The sequence below is a fragment of the Chironomus tepperi genome, unplaced genomic scaffold (assembly GCF_022539635.2).
Source record: "Chironomus tepperi strain 1889 unplaced genomic scaffold, CSIRO-AGI_Ctep_v1 contig_448, whole genome shotgun sequence".
Classification (NCBI taxonomy): Eukaryota; Metazoa; Arthropoda; class Insecta; order Diptera; family Chironomidae; genus Chironomus; species Chironomus tepperi.
Window position 1 is genome coordinate 21,304 of NW_027226570.1, and position 21,285 is coordinate 42,588.

Here is a 21,285-nt window from a genome sequence, read left to right on the forward strand (position 1 = left end):
GACATAAACTGAATTTATTAGAACAAGATTTTTCATGATGAACATGAAAGCTGAAAAATCAATAAACACATTTTTTATTTCTCTTCACTTTCAAATACGTCTTTGTGAAATACACCAATAAGATTATATTGTTATTTGACAGTCAATGAATTTTTCAGGCATTGCAGGAGAAGAAAACATTTTGTTTAAAATTTCGTCAGATTTTTTTTTTATGTTTACAGGATTGTTTGACCTTTATTCTTACACCTACCTATGTTTTCTTACCGAGTATTTTCAAGGTTAATCTATTGTATTAAACTATTGTAATAAAGTTTGAAATTCATTAATTTTTAAAATTCCTTATTTTTAACATTTTGTTCAACCTTTTGAATTTTTAAAATTCCGAATTTTCAGAAATCACATCATGAAGATAATCACAATCGGAAATTGATTGGATTAAACTTGTACCGAAATACGCAATCATGAATTAAAAAGCAGAAAAAATTTAAAATCAGATTTTCTAAATATGAAAATGTGGATCAAAGGAAACTCCATGCCAAGTAAAAATGAAGCAATTAATGTAGATGATGCAAAGTGTCAAGACATCACGGAAGTACTTTAAAAGTTTGATGAAACACATAATCAATGTGTGTGTTGTGTGATGCGCCACAAAAGTTTCGCAATGCTGTTTTAATTTGATGTGAGGTAGGTGATTATGGTTTCAATTAAGCTGCAAAGAAATGTATTTTTTATTTCAGAGCATATAAAACTGTTTTAAATTAAAAACAGTTGTGTAGCCTTAAATCACTTGGTTTTGGTTTCAGAATTTCTGCTGCATATTTTTAAAAACTTCAAGCAAATTGAAAACAATTTTTAAAAGGATTTAAGAAATCCGATCTCTACTAGATGAATGTGTTTTTAAATATTTTTGGTACATATTACTAATAATACAGTCTGTAATTTTACTGAATATTTCAATTTAAAATTTAAGAATTAAACAATTGAAATTGAGATATTTATACTGATTATCTATCAGCAATCAGGCATTGAAGATGGTAAAAGATCACGTGAACTAAAACAGGTTGCTTCAGGACAGATTCGTTAAAATCCAGGCTCAATCCAAAGTCAAGTCGGACATGACCTGGATTTTTGGTTATTTAAACACTGTGCTTTTTAAGATTCTTGATAGAATACTATTAATTGAGGCAGTATTGTACTTGGGACTTCAAAGATGTGAGCCAGTTGTAGAGCCATCTTTAAGCGCCATCTGGGGGAGACCACGGATCTTAACGAATAGATAATTTATTAATTCATGCATGCAAATACGAATAAATGTCAATTTCTTAATGCAAAATGATGAATTTATTAGTTATTTTATGTCGATCAATAGTAAAACAAGTTAAAAAGGAAGACAGGAAGAACAATAAAAAAAATAAATAACTCATATAATGCAATATTTGTTTGAAGAAGTAATGAAAGGTTGTGGGAAAATAGACAAAGCTGATAATTTAGCATGTGATCATTTTACCATTCATTTATTTAACTATCAATATTTATTTTTGCAATTGGAAGGATGTTTTAATTAAAAGAATGAAATACCTCTGTTGATTCTTCCGTCAATTTATATTTTATTTTCAACTCCAATGCCAAGAATGTCTACAGTTTCCTTCCTTTTTTCTACAAATAATTAAAACACTGAACTTAAAAAGGGATTAACTACAGACACAAAAGAGAACTTGAAAAATTTCAAAAATACGCTTTAAATTTTCTTTATTTTTAGCCTGACAGTCAATAGAAATGTACCGTAAATCATGTTAATCAGCTGAAAATGTTCAATTTTCAATTCTTCTTCTCAAGTGAAACCAAAACTCATCTCATTTACAATTTCTTTTTTAAAAAGATTTCACATTTTGTTGTGTTAAGTTATGATAACATATGTCATGCTGTTCATACTCTCCATGATATATTTTTCTTAAAATTTTCGTGAGAAAAATTAGTTCATTGAGAAAAATAACGAACAAAAAAACTGTGAGAGTTAATATTTCTATCATTGATCGGCGTTAATGATCATCTGATTTAAATTTCCGGAAATCTTCTTTATGAACGAAAAGTCCGAAAGACGAATGAAAAATTTTCTCTCATTTACGTGTTATTTAAAAGAAAATACTCAGCATCACATATACGTTTAGAGAAAAACTCACGCATGAAAAATGAGAAAATTAACAAAATATTGCTTGCAGAAATTTATTTCCTCGAGGAAGATTTTCTTTGCCCAGTGGGGATATTCTTAAACTTATCATTTCAATTTTGCACAGTAAAATCCTTTAATTTAAATTTAGTAAAGTATATGTGGGTACTATTAACTAGGTTATCATCTTCCAGAGTTGAACAGACTGCGATCAGTCGAGCCTATATCTAGTAATAACTTTGACATTGGTGGAAATTGCCATAAAATGTCTATTTTATTACTAGAAATAGGGTCGATTAATCGCAGTCTGTTGCATTCAAACTTGACTCCATTGCTATCAGAGCATAAGTAACTAACGATTTTCCTAACTCTCAGATAGGGCCCGTAGAGATGGTAATGCACTTGTCATTGATATTTAGCAAGCTGTTATCGGCGACCTAACTAGTTTCAAAAGCAAACTAAGGGAGGCCATAGATCACAATTAATATGCACGACCAACGAAAAATAGGCCGAGCACTTCAAAAAAATTACTCATCCCACCTCCTTGACAACGTCTCTAAATTAAAAACCTTGCTTCCATCCCTGATGACGTTAAAAAGACCCCCAAAAATTTTCATAAACCCCACAGTACAGACGAAAAAGAAAATCAAAACAAAAATTTACTCCAAAACAGCGTTACGAATCCTAATCGATGATATTTTTAGGCCAGCTCCTCATGTGTCTTCATGATGATTTCACTTTCGTTCTAGTCAATTTTAGTATCTTCATTGGAGCGAATGTGTAAAGCACAAAAAAATATCGAGTGGAGAAAATTTTGAATACCTATTTTTGTTAATTTTCCAATAAATAAAAACAAGTAAATTCCGCAAAGTTCAAATTAAGATAAAAGCAACTGAGAAAAGATGGCTGAAATGATATATTGTAAGTATTGATGCACTCAATTGACTTAATATCTAAAATTTAAATAATTTATTTTTTAGATAATGATGAACTTAAAGCAGCATCTACACATATTATTTGTCCTAAGTGTCAATCACCAACGTCCACTAATGTAGAAGTGAAAAATACCAAGACAACGCATATGATAGCATTTTTAATGTGTTTAGTTGGCATGTGTCTCTGTGCATGGCTACCATATACAATAAATGGTAAATTAAATATTCTCAAATTTTTTTATTTATTTATTTTTTACCCCATCCAATTGCCACATTTTGCTACTCCAAATGATTCATTCGCATGCTGTGGATTGGATGTTTGATAGAAACCAGAAATGTGAAAAGATCAGATAATTGCGAAGTTAAATTTAATAGAGTAACATGATTAAATTGAGACATTTTATATGGAATTTAAGTCATCAAATATTGGAACTGATTTATAGAGTCAACTTAATTAGAATCGGTATTTCCACGAGTGGACAACTTGACATAATGTTAATAACTAGACGTACGATCGACTAATCATCAGGTTAATGACATTTTCTATGGAACGTTCCGTAAAATATGTCATTAATTGATCGTAGGTCTAGTTATAAATTAGAAATTATGTCAAGTTGTCCATTATTTTCGCGCAATTTAATTGTCTGATTCTGACAAATCAAATTTAATGCATCCCAAATTTCAAGTGCAATTAATCAAAAGAAAAGATGCCGGCATGACTTATTTTTGTTTAAAAATATTTCTGATGTGTGCTGGATTAGAAACTCGCATTCTTTTTTTAGACTGCCGATCTATCAGGACATTACTGCCAAAAATCAGAGTCATGATTCTGGTCTCGGGCTACAATTTTGATCGCTAAATTGTTTTGTGCTATTCATTTTTTCTAATAGACGTCATCTAATGACGTCGATATCTAACGACCATTTGCTGATTATAAATTTCAAGTGCAATGATATCTCCCGCTATCTCAAAAGAAAAGAAAATCAGTTTTATCCGCGAAAAAAAAAATTAGAAAATTCAAAACATAAAAAATGATTCACAAAAATCTTATTTTTAGTTTAAAAATATTTCTGATGTGTGCTTTTGTTATTTTATGTATTTTCTTAGATCTTTAATTCTCGCATTCTCTTTTTTAGACTGCCGATCTATCAGACATTACTGCCAAAAATGCAATAGATACGTCGGAAATTATCGAGGAAATTATAGATTCTGTTAAATCTTAAACTGCAAAAAATCATCATCATTTAAAACTATCATTAAACTCGAGCTGCACAATGCAAGTCGTCACGGTGTCATCAGGGTAACTTCACGTCTTTTCGTTAATACGGCGATTTACGGGTGCCCTAACGAGCATGTTGTGCTGTTCGGGAAAACTTTCATGTTAATCATTTACAAAGTCTAAAGCTCTTAAAGTCATTACTAGTAATTGTTTTATTTTCATTTTTGTGACAATTTACTTTAAGTGTATGTAACTCTTTTATAAAAGATGTCCGAGCACATATTGATGTTCGATGTTTGATAATGTTGTTTCTAATTCAACACTTTTATTGACGATGAGGCTTTCATCTAATGCCAACATTTCAATATGTTCCTGAGCTTCGCTCGCCCGACTTGAGTAGATTACAGTTTTTATAGATCACTATGTAAATGTCCGCTGAGCTTGCTCGCCCACAGATTGCAGTCCTTTTATAAATCACTAAACCGTATATTGATCCGACTAAAGATTTATATTTTACAGTTCGTGTTTCATTTATGACTTATCGGAACTACAATCCAATTTTAAAGTTTTATACGAGATTCATGAGATGTAGGATCCAGTTCATAGACCATTAAAATGAGATCCAGTAGGATCCATACACTTCCAGATACATAAAAACAAGATTAGGATCCAGTTCACTTCCAGACCATTAAAATGAGATCCTCCAAAGACCATTAAAATTCCAGTAGGATGTTCACTTATTCAGTAGGCCATTCATTAAGGATGAGATGAAATCATATCAGACCATTAAAAACACAACTCAGATTTTAAAGTTGAGATCCAGTATATTGCAAATCCAGTGATGGCCAGTTCAAGAAGTGACCCGAGTGGATAAAAATCCAGTTCACTTCTAGACCAGATCCGTTATAACTAGTTATATCCAGTCAGTTCATCCAGACCATTGAAATGATATCTAGTTCATGATATACCAGTTCATTCCAGACCATTAAAATGAGATCCAGTAGGTGGATCCAGAAATATGAGATCCAGTGGGGACACAACAGTTGGATCAAAAATTTATGAACATCTTCCAGATACAAAAACAAGAAGTAGGATCCAGTTCTCTTCCAGACCATTGAAATGAGATCCAGTAGGATCCATACAACTTCCAGATATATAAAAACAAATAGGACAGTTCACTTCCAGATCATTAAAATGAGATCCAGTAGGATCCATACAACTTCCAGATGCATAAAAACAAGATCCAGTAGGATCCAGTTCACTACCAGAACATTAAAATGAGACCCAGTAGGATCCAAACAACTTCCAGATACATAAAAACAAGATCCAGTAGGATCCAGTTCACTTCTACACCATTATAATAAGATCCAGTAGGATCCAAACAACTTCCAGATACATAAAAACAAGATCCAGTAGGATCCAGTTCACTTCTACACCATTTTCCAGTGATCCATACATCTTATCCAGTAGGAAGTTCACTTCAAGATCCAGTGTGATACATAAAAACAAGATCCAAGTCCAGTTCATTTACACCATTATAATAAGGATACATAAAAACAAGATCCAGTAGGATCCAGTTCATTTCTCATTATAATTCCAGTAGGATCCAAACAACTTCCAGATACATGATCCAGTAGGATCCAGTTCACTTCTACACCATTATAATAAGATCCAGTAGGATCCATACAACTTCCAGATGCATAAAAACAAGTGTGATCCAGTTCACTTCTAGACCATTAAAATGAGATCCAGTAAGATTCAGTTCAATTTATTTTTTTGTTTGTTTACAAAAATGTATTTTGCAATAATCGACTATAATTTGGACCAAAAAAAGACAGTTTTTTACATCTTGTGCCTCAATGGAAATCTTATGGCTCCAAAAACAATACAGTTTTGCCATATTTACCAGAAGCAAAAAAAGTCTTAGTATTGAATATCGTGCTGATTAACTAACTAACTAACTAACTAACTAACTAACTAACTAACTAACTAACTAAATAACAGTGTTTTTTTGCGTCGGCACTGGAAGCACCAATCAAGATGCGGTTTTCAATTGGTATTTTATTCCACCATTGGAAATATTTGTCAATTCTGTAAGCCTGATGCAGGAATTTTAAAAAACTGAAATTTCAAAATACCAAAAGCAATATATTCACCCAAATTGAAAATTTGGTGTGAATATGACACCCAAATTGAAAATTTGGTGTGAATATGAAAACAAGATCCAGTAGGATCCAGTTCACTTCTAGACCATTAAAATGAGATCCAGTAGGATCCATACAACTTCCAGATGCATATAAACAAGATCCAGTAGGATCCAGTTCACTTCTAGACCAGATCCAGTAGGATCCATACAACTTCCAATGCATAAAAACAAGATCCAGTTCCAGTTACTTCTAGACCATTAAAATGAGATCAGTAATCCATACAAAATGCATAAAAACAAGTTATTGTAAGATCCAGTTCACTTCTAGACCATGAGATCCAGTAGGATCCATATAACTCCCAGACACATAAAAACAAGATCCAGTAGGATCCATTTGATACATAAAAACAAGATCCAGTAGGATCCAGTTCACTTCTAGACCATTAAAATGAGATCCAGTAGGATCCATACAACTTCCAGATGCATAAAAACAAGATCCAGTAGGATCCAGTTCACTTCTAGACCATTAGAACGAGATCCAGTAGGATCCATATAACTCCCAGACACATAAAAACAAGATCCAGTAGGATCCATATAACTCCCAGACACATAAAACATAACACACTCCCAGACACACATAACATAAAAACAAGATCCAGTAGGATCCAGTTCACTTCTAGACCATTAAAATGAGATCCAGTAGGATCCATATAACTCCCAGACACATAAAAACAAGATCCAGTAGGATCCAGTTACTTCTAGACCATTAAAATGAGATTAGGATCCATACAACTTCCAGATGCATATAAACAAGATCCAGTAGGATCCAGTTTACTTCTAGACCTTTAAAATAAGATCTCAGTAGGATCCATACAACTTCCAGATATAAAAACAAGATCCAGTAGGATCCAGTTCACTTCTAGACCATTAAAATGAGATCCAGTAGGATCCATACAACTTTAAAAACAAGATCCAATTGTTTAAACCATTAAAATAAGATCCAGTAGGATCCATACAACTTCCAGATGCATAAAAACAAGATCCAGTAGGAACTTCAAGACCATTAAAATGAGATCCAGGGAATACAACTTCCAGATGCATAAAAACAAGATTATGAACGTAATACTTGATGAATCATGCTTTAAAATATAGAATCATACAACTTCCTCAAGATCCAGTTACATCTATGTTACAAAATTATTCAAACGACTCCTATAATCCACAAACTTCTCAATACAGTTCTTGCCATACCCATTTACCAGAAGCAAAAACCCGAAGTCTTAGTATTGAGTTAGAGAGATATCGTGCTGATTAACTAACTAACTAACTAACTAACTAACTAACTAACTAAATAACAGAAAGTGTTTTTTTGCGATTTCTCTGCACTGGAAGCACCAATCAATATATTTTTCAATACCTACTCTTACTAAAAATAAGACACAGAGATTCAATCTTACTATTCGAAAATTGTTACAATCTAAGTCTAATTGTTATTATTTAATTATTTATTATATTCATTTGATTTTGGTTTTTATACTTTTTGAAATAAATAATCATAAAATAAAGAAAGATAATGCATTTTGTCATACATTGTTGGCATGAGTAATATTGACGACTAATATAAAGAAATACTGCATAAATCATCCAATTCTAAGCTACACAAAGTCTGTAAGCCTACAAATTAAAAATCTATTTGTAATTCTCATACCCAAGCAGCACAATGTGGCGAACTGCCTTTTTCGCCGTAAAATTGGGTTAAAATCAACCGTCACGGTACTGACAGAGCAACTTTGCGACTTGCCGTTACTACAACAGCCGATTTAGTAGGACGTAGCGATGCACTAGAGAACACGATGTGCTATTTGGGATACCTAACTGCTTGTCTTTCAACTTTTAGTTTTATTAATAAGAATAAGTCACTATGGTGCCAAGGCACTCCAACTAACGAATGACCAGTTCAATATTCAAGTCAAAACATCTACAAGCTTAATTACTTGACATATCAAACAAGGATCTTTTAGATTACAACATTAGATTGAAAACCAAAAATATGAAATGAACACAAAATCAATTTCTTTAGTCCGTCGCAAGCTGTTCTTAAACTCATTCAAAGTGAATTTTTGAGATTTTTAAATAAAGCCATGGGTAAGATTCTGCTGATTAAACAATCAAACCATATTTTAGTTCACCAATTATTTCTTCCTAGTTAATTCCAATCTGTCGCATCAACGTTGCTGCTTATATGACTTACCTCCAAGTTATGAAGAAGCAATGTGCCGTAATCAGGTACCACGACCAAAAAATCATGTCGAAATTTCATCAATATCCTCTATGGTGTCACAGCCAATGGTATATTCTGTACCTGAAGTGATGACCACTAATATAAGAGCTTAGCAGACTGTAAATTAGCTACCAATTCATTGCCGCAATCATCAACGTATTTTTGAGGCCTTAAATCAACCAGGAATGTCTCAAAATTTAAGGAATAATAGATATCAAACTCACTTTAATGTACATCCACAACCAAGATCGAATTGTGTTGTTCAAGTTGATACACAACATACGTCCAGTCGTGAAACTCAGCATTCATATGAAAGATCAAGTCCTGGAAAAACATTTCAATGGAAGAAAATTTTATTAATTTATGTTGTCTGTGTTTTTCTTGCTATTATCGTGTTTAACACTTTTCGGAACTCGTCAAAATAATTACGACTTTAATCTATGGTATTGTATCTATGGTCGTGTACTTTACAGCACATATGTCAATAAAATAAAGGAAAATTCATAATTTAATTTCATTACTAAGGCTTCTTCTAGTTGCAAGACATTTAAAATGAGTAAATTTAATAAATTTCAGGCTCAATACCTATTTATATCCTTTATAATATTTCAGACTACTACGACTACCAGCAAAAGTCTTACAGAGGTGACTGTCAAACGCCCAACATTTTCCGAACTGCAAGTAATCAACAAGGATCTTGTTCAAAGGACCCTTTGAATTCTGTATCTTCAAGATTGAATGATGTAGCAGTTCCACCTGTTTATACGCCATCGACTTGCATGTATGCAATAGGGCAGCCTGGTCAGTCCAATGCAGAACGTAAGTTGTAATACATGAGAAATTTTGTTTCCTTACTTTATTTTACTTTACAGCTGAAATGAATACCATTCAGAAAATTCAGATGATGGGGAGCGTTCCATTGACTGTACGATGTCCCAATTGTGGCGAGCGAGTCTACACAAGTGTCACTTATGAAAGTAACATCGTTGTTCATTGCTCTGGCTTATTGTTGTTCTTGTTGATTTGTGGATGTTGCATCCCATATCTCATTAACTCATTGAAGGATGTTCATCATACTTGCCCAAAATGCTTTCACTTTCTGGGAATCTATAAACGTTTTTAAGCAGAGACATTTGCAGAATGGAATTTTATGAAGAAAATTACGTTATACAGGCAGATAATATCAATTTAAAATGTCTAATAAAATTCAAGGAACTGTCTAATAAATTTACTTTTATTGTATGACGAAAATACCGTTCATTAGCACATGAATACTCTGTAACGGACAAAATTATTTTGAATTTTAAACAAATGTTTGGAAGCTCCTCAAAAGCGCAAAAAAAGTTTTCATTATTATTTTGGAAAAATGGGTAATTAAATTAATTTAACAATTTCAGCAATCAGTAGATCGTTTTTTAACACATCAACTACTTATATCCTTTAGAGAAATCATTTCAACCTCCAGCGTACAGTGAGATATATCCAACAGCTCCGCCAATAGATCAAAACTCATTTCCACAGAATCCACCATACCCAAATTTACCACAGCAAACAGAATGGAATCAACCAATCTATCCACAGCAGCCTTTGATCACACAACAGCCTATGATTGTTCCCCAACAGCCATTAATTCCTCCACGAACAAGTAAGTCAACAAATTTAATTTAACTGGATCTTAATCCTTGAAAAACACAGGCTTATTGGCCTCTTATTCACTTGATTTTCTTGAAATTAATCAAGCAAAACATATGATTGCACCAAAGTTAAAATATGAATCATTTAATAGCACGCACTTCTGTTTATATTAATTATTTATGACTCATCTTCAATCTTCAACAATTGTATTTTTAGATGTAGTTGTTATCAACCAACAAGTAATATTTGGTGAAAATCCGATTGCTATGACTTGTCCTGGATGCAGAAACCAAATCGTAACAAAAGTTAGTCACGAAAATAATGTCATTAACCATTCAATAGCACTTGGTTTGTGCCTCTTCGGATTCTGGTGTTGTTGCTGTATTCCTTATTGCATTGATTCCATTAAAGATGTCAATCACTCATGCAGCAAATGTGGCGTATTTCTAGGAAAGTATCGCCGTGGACGTGTTTAAGTCATTGTGACATTATTTTAAGCATCAAATGTTTGTTATCCACTAAAGTGCTAAATCATATAATCAACATTTCGAAAGCAACTGCAACATTCTATTTTCTTAGAGGTGAATTTACTATTCAATTTAATTAATATTTTTCAACCATAATATCAGTTGAATTTGACCTTTTTGTGTGCTCTAATCAATTTACTATGCTGAAGCACACTTGTCTGTTAATTATAAAATATTTGAGCTTGTAATCCAGCATTTTTGTGTAGCTTTTTTGAACAAATTAACTTTGACATATTCCAAAGATTTATTAAATTTATCCAATTTATAAAATATTCAAATTACTGGGCGTGCTTCTTAACGATAGTAATTCTAATGGAACATACTTTGTCAAGCCGTCCATCGCAAATGATAGTATTATGACCTTGACTACTTGTGTAGAAGGTCTCTGTATGAAAGAAGTATGGATTCCCTATGTTGTTGTCTTTACATAGTCTCGATACCATGAATCCATACTCAAATGCTTATTGTTAAGAACAGAACTCAATTATATTATTTTTTGGCAAACAATTTAAAATTTACATGATGAATCCTATACTAATTAACAAATAATAATAATAAGCCATAAATAATTAAACTAGTTTCTGACATGATATGTATGCATTTGTGCTATTTATAGCAACTAATTGATAAGAATGAACTGTGTGCTTTAAGCAAATAAAAATGTTTGAATAGCATTCTATCAATCATTTTTAATTGCATAAAAGTGAGGAATAATGTATTGGAATCAAATGCTCTACAATAACTCCTGTCGATGCATCAGCCTTGAAAGAAATTTTTGTAGTGCATCTGATTTTGACATGATGAAGATTATTGTGTGATACTAAGACAAATATTATTACAATTATAGCTTATGTATGTTGTATAAGATGAAAAATGGAACTACAACGATGTTAAAGGACATATATTTTATTAAATACATATATTATCGTTTATTTACTGCATATTTTTTTAAAAAATTAAGAAATGTATTCAGTTCCTCTTTACACGCAGTAAAGTTTGATTGATGTACATTACATTTAGTTCTGTATTATTTTTTCTGGAAATAAAATTGAAATTACATATTGAATATTATTAAATCTTACCTTAAGTACCAGTAACTAAATGCTGAGCATGCAAATTGTACTGGATATAAATTGTTGAAATTTCCGTTAAATTCAAATTCAAACATTTGTATTGTTTTCAAAGAGAGTTCATAAATTACGTTACAAAGGGGAGGGTGAATTTGAAAAAATATCGTTTTTTTAACGTCATTTATAAACTAACCCCTAATTTGTTAGTAAACATGGAAATCGATCCCGAAAATACTGAAATAGAAAATTTATCCGGAAAAGTCAATGAATTAAGAGTAAAGTTAAGAGAAGAACATTCAAAAAGTCAGCATCTCCATCGTTCAACTGCATTTGATCAAAATCGATTTATTGAATCGGAGATATTAACCGAAAGTGATGTTACTGGACTTTGTAGCCGCATTAAAAGACGAAAACATGCAACAGAAGAGGATTTAATTAAACTAGCAACAGCATTTTATCAAAATGAAGCTAATATATCTGCATTTATGAAAATCACAGGTGCTATAAATGTGATTGTCAAGGAATTTATTGGACATTCGGATCGTCAATTTCTAACAGCACAAGTACTGTGCAATTTAAGCCTTTCAGATGCCTGCTGCCCGAAAATAGCAACTTTTGCTGGTGCATATTTGATGATGTATTTGAGGAACGTAACACAAACTTCCTTCATTGTAAGTTAAGCCTGATAATGTTGTAATATTCAATTTAATCAACCTTCTTTTGTCTGCAGAGAGTCTGTATTTGGACACTTCAGAATTTAGTTTCTTCAAATAATCACAAAACACTTGATATATTGATGTCTCAAGAATTGCTTCAAAATACGTTGTACCTAACTGATTCTGGAGATAAAGAAATTCAACATGAAGCATTACAATTACTAGATTTAATTGTGGAAAGGAAATGGTCATCACTAGGCATGGATGAAAAGGATCGGGTTATTGAAAATCTATTAGATTATATTAGCACCCATCCTTCGGATCATATCGCACTTCAGTGTCTGTATCATACTGGATTTTATTTGGAGAAGGAATCTTTAGTTAAAGTAATAAAATTGATGTTATTAAATCTAATTAATTCATCACTTAATGATGATAATGAAAAGTCACTTTACTTTAGTGTGAAAATTTTATCGACCTATTTTAAGCAAGATCCACATCAGTTTTCCTTGCTTCTCGATATGCTCTCAGAGAAAAATGTAAAATTATCAACCATTATAAATGCAGCATTCAAGAATCCAAAACTCTTTAATATTACGAACGATTTAGTTCATTTTGCAGGATTGATTTTAACAAGTGAACTACCTGTTGCTTCAAAATATTTGGAATATGATGATATAGTCAATAATTTACAAATACCCAAAATGTTTGCATTTTAGAAAACTTTTATTAAATTTTTACACTTTTGTGATGAAAACATCCTTGAATTAATGTCAAAACTGATTGTAACTCAAACTAATATAAAATCGTGGATTAATGGAATAAAGTTTAATGCAATTTTTAATCTAACTAGCTCGTTAGAATCAAAAAGTACATCAAAAATATCCTCAAGTCTAAAATATGTAGGAAATGCACATCAAAAATACGATTAAAATTTTTGTACTAAACAACTTATTTAACATGTCCAAGATCCTTCAATTTGGAAACTAAAGTATCAACGTCAGGAATAATTGAACCAGCTTGACGAACTGGTGGATCTTCGACGGAAACAACTTCATATCTTGGTTTAATGTCAACACCAACATCAGCAACAGTTAATTTCTTAATTGGCTTCTTCTTGGCTTTCATAATATTCGGTAAAGTAGCATATCGTGGGATATTCAAACGTAAATCAGCACTAATTACAGCTGGAAGTTTAGTTGTGATTGTTTCTAAGCCTCCATCAATTTCTCTAACAACCTTCAATCCATTATCAGCCTTTTCTATTGCTGATGCAAAAACTGCTTGTGGCCAGTCTAAACAGGCAGCTGTCATTTGAGCTGTTTGATTCGAGTCATCATCAATTGCCTGCTTGCCGAGAATAATCAAGTCACACTTTTCATCTTGAGCGATCTTTGCAAACATTTTACTAATGTGTAGGGGTTGGAGCATATCATAATCCTTTCCAGAAATTTCTATGTGAATTCCACGGTCGACACCCATTGCTAAAGCTGTTCTTAAAGTCTCCTGTGATTGAGCTGGACCAACAGACAATGCAATAACTTCCGTTGCTAATTTCTTTTCCTTCATTTTTACTGCTTCTTCTACGGCGATTTCATCAAATGGATTCATTGAATGTTTTACACCTTCTGTGACAACGCCAGTTTTGTCAGGCTTAACACGAATCTAAAGATGCATGAAGAAAAGAAAACAATGTTGATCATAAATTTATGCTTACAAATATCCAAAGAGATTCCAAAGTTCAAGGACGATTTACATGACTGATAATAGCAGACATAATCAATCTTATGACTGAAATTTTCTAGTATTTCCTACCTTGACAGCATAGTCAATGACTCTTTTAACTCCAACAAGTACTCTTGACATGTTTAATTAGTTCTTAATCGTCGGAAGGCACAACAAAAAATGAAAAAATGAGAGATTAATTAAGAGCTACGAAAGTTTATGTCACAAAGGAACCCTACAAATGTTTTAACTTTTCCCATAAATATAGCGCACGTCAATACAAGTTAAAAATTGATTTGTCAAATATGTAGGAAGCGCATTTAAAAAATAAGATGAAATTTTTAGTCTTCTCGGGAAAAAATTTGTCATCTCAGACTGTTTGTTTTGAATTTCAGATTTTAAACAGAAATTTCAATATTTAAAGTGAAATTAAAATTTTAAATAGCCAGCAACACAGTAAATACAACATAATAGACAAAATGAGAAGTATAAACCACATCAACGAAAAGTTTAAGCTGTAAAATTATCAATACAGTGAAAGTTTCTGTCCATACAAATGCGATCGTAAATGAATGTATAAGAAACACTTATCAGCAAATGATGAGCTCTGAATACAAGTGTAGGAGGTGATCAAATATATAAACCTTACAATAGTCACATATGTTTTTGTGTATTTATTTATGAAAAGTGAAAAGAAATGTATCAATTAAATTATTAGGAAATTTAAATCATCCAGAAAAGTGCAATGCTATTAGAAAATAAGTTAAAGTACACATTAATACGCAACAGTGATGGAGGAGATAGTCATTGGAATAGGTAAATGCAAAGCTTATCTTAAATATGAAAATCCAACTCATCAAATTTTTAAAAAATTCTTAACTAATCCAGATCAGAAAAGCGGCGATGGTTCCTGACATTATTCTTTGGGACCTGCATGCTGTATAGCACTCGTACAACAATGCCTTTAGTCATTCCTAAAATTAGTGCCGAGAAAAACTGGTCAAAATCAAATAGTGGAACTATCCTCTCATCATTCTTTTGGGGATATACGATAACTCAGGTTGCTGGCGGTTATCTTAGTGATAAGTATGGAGGAGAACGAGTCATATTTATAGCCAGCATATTTTGGAGTATAATAACAATAGCGATGCCAAATATAATCGAAATATCATCTTACTTCCAATCATTCTCTATGTTCTTCATCGTAGCAATACGTGTCATACATGGGTTCTCTCAAGGATTTCATTTTGCATCCATGATAAGTGTAACTAGTCAAAATCTTAATGTCAATGAACGTACGAATTTCTTTTCATTATTGACATCTGGGAGTGCATTTGGAACACTCATGACTGGATTCATTGGAACATTTTTACTCGATTATTTTGGATGGCCATTTGTGTTTCAAGTCATTGGATTTTTAGCACTTTCGTGGGCATTATTATTAAGATACTATACAATGTCATATGGACGACATCGTATTATTAACATATCATCGGAATTATGTATTAAAAATTGTGGAGCTAATGAGGAAGTGCCATGGCTGAGAATGCTATCATCGTGCCGTCTTTGGGCTTGTCTGCTGACACAAGCCTGTGAAATGAATTGTTTCTTCACACTATTGTCATGGCTGCCAACATTCTTCAATGAAAGCTTTCCACACAAAAAAGCCTATCTAGTTAATATGCTTCCATGGATAGCCGTTCTTATTTTTACAATAATTGCTAAAAATTTCACAGAACGGATGATTGCTCAAAAATATCACTTAACGACTGTGAGGAAAACTGTTCAGGCAATATGCTTTATAGTTCAAAATCTATCGCTGTTTATTGTTATGAATACAAAAGATTTTACAGTGGCTCTAATATCAATGTGCATCTGTATGGGTATTATAGGATTTCATAACTCAGGCGTGACAGTTAATCCACAAGATCTCTCGCCTGAATTTTCGGGTAGTGTTTTTGGACTTATGAATACGTTTGGAAGTACATTTGGGTTTTTAGGCGTCTACATTGCAGGACATATGTTGGAACTGACCCAAAATTGGAACGCTGTATTTAATATTATCATATTAATCAATACATTTGGACTCTTTATATTCTCAGCTTTTGGATCAGCTGAGGCGATAACATAGAAACTGACAAGCATTTTTGTAAAGCATGTGATTGATTACATAAAACTTTTCCTTTCCATTCTTTTAATTAATTAATTTTTAGGGACGATACATCCAAAATGGATGTTAACGAATTGATAATGATTTTATTGTTGTAATGTTGATAAGGAAATAAATTCCAATTAATGTATAAATTATTTTTATAAGAAAACATCCAAGCCTTTTACTTTGTGGATATCCACTTTATCATGACTAAGTATAGTCATACTCAGCATAAAATCATATTTTATTCATTTAAACAATTAATACAAAAATTAGAATTAAAGCATTTTCGACATGTAAGGTCCATCAAGTTCATATCCTAGCTTTCGGTAATAATTTCTAGTTCCAACACCTGAAATTACCGCTATTTTTACACTTCCATGTTCTTCTCGTGCAATTCTTTCAGCTTCTTCCATTAATAACATTCCAAATCCTTGATGTTGGAACTTTGTTGGATCTCTAGCATTTACAGGAACTACAGAGCCATAAACATGAAGTTCTCTTACGATTGAACAGTCACCCATTAGTTCTGGTCTAAATGTTTGCTCAGAGCACTTTCTTAAACGCAGTAATCCTACTAAAATGTCCTGATCTGGATCTTCATATGATAGGAATGTTTCCCATCCACCGTTAGCATAATAATCACGTCTAATTAGTTCGACTTCATATGGACGAACTTTATTATGAATTTCTTGAATTCCAACTTCTCGTGTTCTTACATCTCTGCAGTCTGTACCAAGATCCTTCATTCTATTCAATGCTAATTCTCTCAAATTGCCATTATCGACACCAGAACTAACGAGTGGCATTGGAATATCTCTTTGAACTCGATAGACGCGTGTCCATGGAGCTACTAATGATAAAATTTTAGCAACTAAGTCAACAAGTGTTGATGGTGGATATGACTTGTATCTTCCAGTTTTCCATAATTCATATAATCCAGTTCCGCGAATAACTAGAGTCGGATAAATTTTTAAGCCATCAGCACGAAATGCTGGATTCTCAAAGAATTCAATAAACTGCTCAATGTCACGTTCATAGTCCATATTTGGTAAATCAGGCATCATATGAGTTACGACTTTAAATCCAGCATCTTTTGACATATGAAATGATTCGGAAACAGCCTTTACTGTATGTCCACGATTCGTATCTCTTGCAACATCTTCATAAACTGATTGTACTCCTATTTCTAATCTTGTGCAACCATAATTCAGCATGTCTGTTAAGTGACGTTTAAGACAATAGTCAGGTCGAGTTTCAATTGTAATTCCAATACATTTTGTATGAGATTTTTCCGAATATTTTACAGCTTCTGCTACATTCTTTGACGTATGTCCTGAAAGTGCATCGTGCAAGTTTCTAATAAAATAGTCACGGTAATCCTCAGAAAGGCTCATGAATGTTCCACCCATGACAATAAATTCAACTTTATCTACAGAATGTCCCAATTGCTTTAACTGCTCAACTCTATGACGTGTTTGAAGAAATGGATTATATCGGGCTCGAATTGCACGCATTGATGTTGGTTCATATCCAGTATAGCTTTGTGTTGAATACTCAAAATCACTATCCGGACCGCCAGGACAATAAACACAAATATTTCCAGTGTAATTAATGTGAGGACATCTATGAGGCTTACACATTACAGCAACAACAGCAATCTATAATAAGTACGGTGATTAATTAGCCCTAGACAAATAATAATGAGATCCAGTGAATATGTACTTACACCAGAAGCAGTTCTAATAGGTTTTGCTTTTAATTTGGGTAACAATGATTTCTTATATTCATTAGGCACAGCAGCAATAATATCCACTAATCGAGGAGTCGTTTCTAATCCGTATTTTGAGGATATCTTTGTTTTCAGTCGGTTTAAATTTACATCCTTTCCTTCATCATGCGATTTGACCAATTCCTGAATGATTTCACCGATCACCATAACCATCCGTTCTTCACGGCTTAGTCCAACGCCTAAAGGCTTCTTTTTTGTCATTTTATTAATTTATTTAAGCAGAAAATTAAAATTTCAATGAAAAATGTGATTTTGATGTTGTAAACAAAACTTTGTTTTTGATAATTTGAGACATAGGAGGCGCTTCAGTCAGTTTAACCAAAAATAGGAACTGTAAATAAAAATTTGGGAATTTAAGAAATTAATCAAATTATAAGTCATATTAATTAGTCTTATTGTTAATTCATAAATAATGACTTTACCAAGGCGTTTTCCACACAATAAGCAAATAATCAAAAGGATTCAGAACACAGTTAAGCCAGAAGAAGGTGCAAAATTTATTACCAATAGAAATCCGAGAAATCTTGAATTTTTAAGGATCGCAGAAAAACCGAAAGGCTATTTCCTTGATACTCCATTCAGTAAGCCTGCATACTTTTGGCACAAGTAAGTATTTATATCGAATTGTCAACATCCAGTAATCAATAAAAATCAATTAATTTCCAGACTAGTCGTTACTCCTTCCGCAAAATATGTAACTGCTGAACTGATTCACCATCAAAACGGTGTAGTACTTGAGGCATCAACTAAGGAATGGGCAATTAAGAAGCAATTGTTTAAGACATCCGATACCTCAGCTTATATCAATCTCGCAAGAGTATTCGCCAACCGCTGTCTGGAATGCGGAATTACAGAAATGACTACAAAACCACTGGAAGGTCCAAAAATTGAAAAATTCATGAGCATCCTTAGAGAAAATGGATTAGTCCTGACGGAACCACCTCAAATCGATACATGGTCAGACTTAACGATCAACAGATATCAAGGCAAACGAATTGTACCTAATGACTGGAAAGAGATTGTAGAAGAGCATTAAAATAATAGAAAATAGACACTTGATAGTACATTTTTCGGAATCCCGTGAAATCTGGTTTTATTGAATAAATTTAGATTTTATTAATCTTAGCGATCTACATTAACAATTTATGACTCGTAATTTGCTTTAATATCCTTCCACAGTTTCTAAAAAGAGATTAATTAAAAATTTCATGAAGATTTCTGATGATTGAATAATCATTTTTGTATTCAAAACGCTTACCCCTTTGTTGGTACTGTCAAAAACTGCATCAGCAATGACATCGAAGCCTCGTTCGAAGAAGAATACTGAGCCCATGATGGCAACAGCGTATGTTGATGTTCTCTTCATCAGGATATTGTAGATAGCCTTCATTTTTAATAATTTTTCAGGACTATTTGGATGAAATTTTCAGACAAACCAGCAAACCTCTCTATTTTCAACACTTGGTTAAACCGAACATTTGCCTAATTCGAACAAAATTTAAGCAGGTTGTGCGTTGTTTACCCTCTATAAATTCAATATCAATTTTAATTAAACTTTTTTAACAGTTCTAAACATTGTTTTGAAGAAATCATAAGAAAATCAGTATTATTTCCTTAAAATATTAGCAGTAAGTAGTAGAATAATGTTATTCTTGAGTTATTTTAATTAATTGATTTGATTTTATTATAGGCTGATTAAAGTTATGGAAATTGAAGAAAAGGAAAATCTTAATGATAGCACATCAAACTCGGAGCAGGTAGACAGTCTCAATTCCTCCGAACTTGATGATGCCATGAATGAGCTATTAAGTCAAAACATAGAGGAATCACCAAACAACTCACCAAGTCCAAATGAAGATGATTTATTGGACACCATAGAAGAAAAATCAGTACCAACATGTTCAATTCAAAAGCTTAAATTTATTACAGCAAAGAAGATTGTAAAGCGAGCGAAATATTATAAAAATTATTACATTATAAATAGATTAGAATCAAGTCTTCCGACAAATGAGAGAACGAATATCACAGATTCGCTAAGGATCAAAACAAGGGATACATTAAATAATTTAGATGAAAAGACAGGCAATTTAACTAAAAGTCTGAGATTGAAAAGCTTAAAACCCGGACATCAAAATTTGATAAGTAAATCAAAATCTTTAACTCCTAGTTCGTTGCTAAGTGTGCATTCCTATGAATCAGGTCAATCAAGTTCAACACCTGCAAGTTTTCCAAAAGCTATAGTCTATCCCGATACCAAAAAAGCCAATAATCAATCTATAAAAGCAGCAGATAATACAAAAATGTCATTTAATGAAGTTTTTGCGAAAGCAGCAGAAGATCAAATCAAAACCCAAAAATCTATTGAACAATTAACATCCAAAGCAGATTCTAATAATATACCAAAAAATCGTGTACTACCTCCAAAGACTAAAAGAACCAGTAAAATTGAATCTGTAGAGGTTAAAAAAGAACCATTCAAATATTTGATTCCACAAAATTTGTTAGCTTCCCAAGACGATAAAATGCAAGATGCATCAACATCCAAATCGTACAGCAATTCAGTTTCATCAGAAGAGAATGAAGATTATACTGATTCCGTAATTCCTGAAAGACCTCAAATTAATTATGATCTCATAGATGCACTTGCAGATTATAGAGTCATTGCAAAATATTTATTCAATAAGCTTAACGTACCTCCTATAGATTTTGATGGAACTGATGACTATATTAACCTTTATAAGCTATCACGAAATTAATTCATAGGAAGGTCTAGAGCATTATCTGAAGATATTTATTAATTAGAATTAAATTATTTTTAAAAGAATAAGAAGCACTTCCACAAGTGTTTTTAAATTTAAAGCATTTTGAAAATACAGAAATAAATTAAAAAGACAACCATCAATCAATCAAACCTACTAATGTATTCTTCCTATTATTTTGCTATTAGGTAGCTCCGTATTAAATTTATTTTTAACTATTC

The 21,285-nt window shown here is 32.3% G+C and overlaps 8 protein-coding genes and 1 long non-coding RNA gene across 10 annotated transcripts; 6 read left to right on the plus strand and 3 right to left on the minus strand.

Moving 5' to 3' along the window:
* Nucleotides 1-2,905: 2,905 nt before the first annotated feature.
* LOC139098577 (cell death-inducing p53-target protein 1-like) lies at nucleotides 2,906-4,535 on the plus strand. Its single transcript, XM_070650800.1, has 3 exons — nucleotides 2,906-3,088; nucleotides 3,148-3,315; nucleotides 4,239-4,535. The coding sequence occupies exons 1-3, from the start codon at nucleotides 3,070-3,072 to the stop codon at nucleotides 4,316-4,318; spliced, it is 267 nt and encodes an 88-aa protein (XP_070506901.1). The 5' UTR covers nucleotides 2,906-3,069; the 3' UTR covers nucleotides 4,319-4,535.
* Nucleotides 4,536-8,718: 4,183 nt separating this feature from the next.
* LOC139098578 (uncharacterized) lies at nucleotides 8,719-9,075 on the minus strand. The gene is made up of 2 exons (XR_011545211.1): nucleotides 8,973-9,075; nucleotides 8,719-8,917 (listed from the first exon to the last, which is right to left on the minus strand). It is a non-coding gene; the product is annotated as an uncharacterized lncRNA (long non-coding RNA).
* A 949-nt stretch (nucleotides 9,076-10,024) lies between these two features.
* On the plus strand, nucleotides 10,025-11,969 carry LOC139098570 (lipopolysaccharide-induced tumor necrosis factor-alpha factor homolog). 2 transcript variants are annotated; one of them, XR_011545210.1, is made up of 4 exons: nucleotides 10,025-10,118; nucleotides 10,193-10,393; nucleotides 10,600-10,964; nucleotides 11,758-11,969. XR_011545210.1 is itself a non-coding variant. In XM_070650793.1 (3 exons), exons 1-3 carry the CDS (start codon nucleotides 10,115-10,117, stop codon nucleotides 10,857-10,859), a joined length of 465 nt encoding a protein of 154 aa, XP_070506894.1. In that variant the 5' UTR covers nucleotides 10,025-10,114; the 3' UTR covers nucleotides 10,860-11,969. The 2 variants fall into 2 exon arrangements, 1 of the variants encoding a protein (XP_070506894.1); XM_070650793.1 differs by having other exon boundaries at nucleotides 10,600-11,969.
* A 189-nt stretch (nucleotides 11,970-12,158) lies between these two features.
* On the plus strand, nucleotides 12,159-13,474 carry LOC139098564 (uncharacterized). Its single transcript, XM_070650787.1, has 2 exons — nucleotides 12,159-12,651; nucleotides 12,711-13,474. Exons 1-2 carry the CDS (start codon nucleotides 12,193-12,195, stop codon nucleotides 13,353-13,355), a joined length of 1,104 nt encoding a protein of 367 aa, XP_070506888.1. The 5' UTR covers nucleotides 12,159-12,192; the 3' UTR covers nucleotides 13,356-13,474.
* Nucleotides 13,344-14,602, minus strand: LOC139098566 (electron transfer flavoprotein subunit beta-like). The gene is made up of 2 exons (XM_070650788.1): nucleotides 14,452-14,602; nucleotides 13,344-14,301 (listed from the first exon to the last, which is right to left on the minus strand). Exons 1-2 carry the CDS (start codon nucleotides 14,500-14,502, stop codon nucleotides 13,588-13,590), a joined length of 765 nt encoding a protein of 254 aa, XP_070506889.1. The 5' UTR covers nucleotides 14,503-14,602; the 3' UTR covers nucleotides 13,344-13,587.
* Nucleotides 14,603-14,910: 308 nt separating this feature from the next.
* On the plus strand, nucleotides 14,911-16,682 carry LOC139098580 (voltage-gated purine nucleotide uniporter SLC17A9-like). Its single transcript, XM_070650803.1, has 2 exons — nucleotides 14,911-15,177; nucleotides 15,250-16,682. The coding sequence occupies exons 1-2, from the start codon at nucleotides 15,107-15,109 to the stop codon at nucleotides 16,490-16,492; spliced, it is 1,314 nt and encodes a 437-aa protein (XP_070506904.1). The 5' UTR covers nucleotides 14,911-15,106; the 3' UTR covers nucleotides 16,493-16,682.
* A 10-nt stretch (nucleotides 16,683-16,692) lies between these two features.
* Nucleotides 16,693-18,595, minus strand: LOC139098581 (elongator complex protein 3). The gene is made up of 2 exons (XM_070650804.1): nucleotides 18,243-18,595; nucleotides 16,693-18,174 (listed from the first exon to the last, which is right to left on the minus strand). The coding sequence occupies exons 1-2, from the start codon at nucleotides 18,504-18,506 to the stop codon at nucleotides 16,792-16,794; spliced, it is 1,647 nt and encodes a 548-aa protein (XP_070506905.1). The 5' UTR covers nucleotides 18,507-18,595; the 3' UTR covers nucleotides 16,693-16,791.
* A 15-nt stretch (nucleotides 18,596-18,610) lies between these two features.
* mRpL18 (mitochondrial ribosomal protein L18) lies at nucleotides 18,611-19,451 on the plus strand. The gene is made up of 2 exons (XM_070650805.1): nucleotides 18,611-18,911; nucleotides 18,972-19,451. The coding sequence occupies exons 1-2, from the start codon at nucleotides 18,718-18,720 to the stop codon at nucleotides 19,339-19,341; spliced, it is 564 nt and encodes a 187-aa protein (XP_070506906.1). The 5' UTR covers nucleotides 18,611-18,717; the 3' UTR covers nucleotides 19,342-19,451.
* A 367-nt stretch (nucleotides 19,452-19,818) lies between these two features.
* LOC139098585 (uncharacterized) lies at nucleotides 19,819-21,278 on the plus strand. Its single transcript, XM_070650813.1, has 2 exons — nucleotides 19,819-19,933; nucleotides 19,996-21,278. The coding sequence occupies exon 2, from the start codon at nucleotides 20,009-20,011 to the stop codon at nucleotides 21,059-21,061; it is 1,053 nt and encodes a 350-aa protein (XP_070506914.1). The 5' UTR covers nucleotides 19,819-19,933; nucleotides 19,996-20,008; the 3' UTR covers nucleotides 21,062-21,278.
* The last annotated feature ends 7 nt before the right edge of the window (nucleotides 21,279-21,285 follow it).

Bases quoted from the DNA above. Each gene is read 5' to 3' on its own strand.
- LOC139098566 (XM_070650788.1), bottom strand. From the start codon at position 14,502: ATGTCAAGAGTACTTGTTGGAGTTAAAAGAGTCATTGACTATGCTGTC. The intron at 14,302-14,451 runs GTAGGAAATACT...ATGCATCTTTAG, and splicing joins TCATTGACTATGCTGTCAAG to ATTCGTGTTAAGCCTGACAA.
- LOC139098570 (XM_070650793.1), top strand. The intron at 10,394-10,599 runs GTAAGTCAACAA...TTGTATTTTTAG, and splicing joins ATTAATTCCTCCACGAACAA to ATGTAGTTGTTATCAACCAA.
- LOC139098581 (XM_070650804.1), bottom strand. From the start codon at position 18,506: ATGACAAAAAAGAAGCCTTTAGGCGTTGGACTAAGCCGTGAAGAACGG. The intron at 18,175-18,242 runs GTAAGTACATAT...TACTTATTATAG, and splicing joins CTATTAGAACTGCTTCTGGT to ATTGCTGTTGTTGCTGTAAT.
- LOC139098585 (XM_070650813.1), top strand. From the start codon at position 20,009: ATGGAAATTGAAGAAAAGGAAAATCTTAATGATAGCACATCAAACTCG.
- mRpL18 (XM_070650805.1), top strand. From the start codon at position 18,718: ATGACTTTACCAAGGCGTTTTCCACACAATAAGCAAATAATCAAAAGG. The intron at 18,912-18,971 runs GTAAGTATTTAT...ATTAATTTCCAG, and splicing joins CCTGCATACTTTTGGCACAA to ACTAGTCGTTACTCCTTCCG.
- LOC139098577 (XM_070650800.1), top strand. The intron at 3,316-4,238 runs GTAAATTAAATA...TCTCTTTTTTAG, and splicing joins GCTACCATATACAATAAATG to ACTGCCGATCTATCAGACAT.
- LOC139098564 (XM_070650787.1), top strand. From the start codon at position 12,193: ATGGAAATCGATCCCGAAAATACTGAAATAGAAAATTTATCCGGAAAA. The intron at 12,652-12,710 runs GTAAGTTAAGCC...TTTTGTCTGCAG, and splicing joins TAACACAAACTTCCTTCATT to AGAGTCTGTATTTGGACACT.
- LOC139098580 (XM_070650803.1), top strand. From the start codon at position 15,107: ATGCTATTAGAAAATAAGTTAAAGTACACATTAATACGCAACAGTGAT. The intron at 15,178-15,249 runs GTAAATGCAAAG...TAACTAATCCAG, and splicing joins GGAGATAGTCATTGGAATAG to ATCAGAAAAGCGGCGATGGT.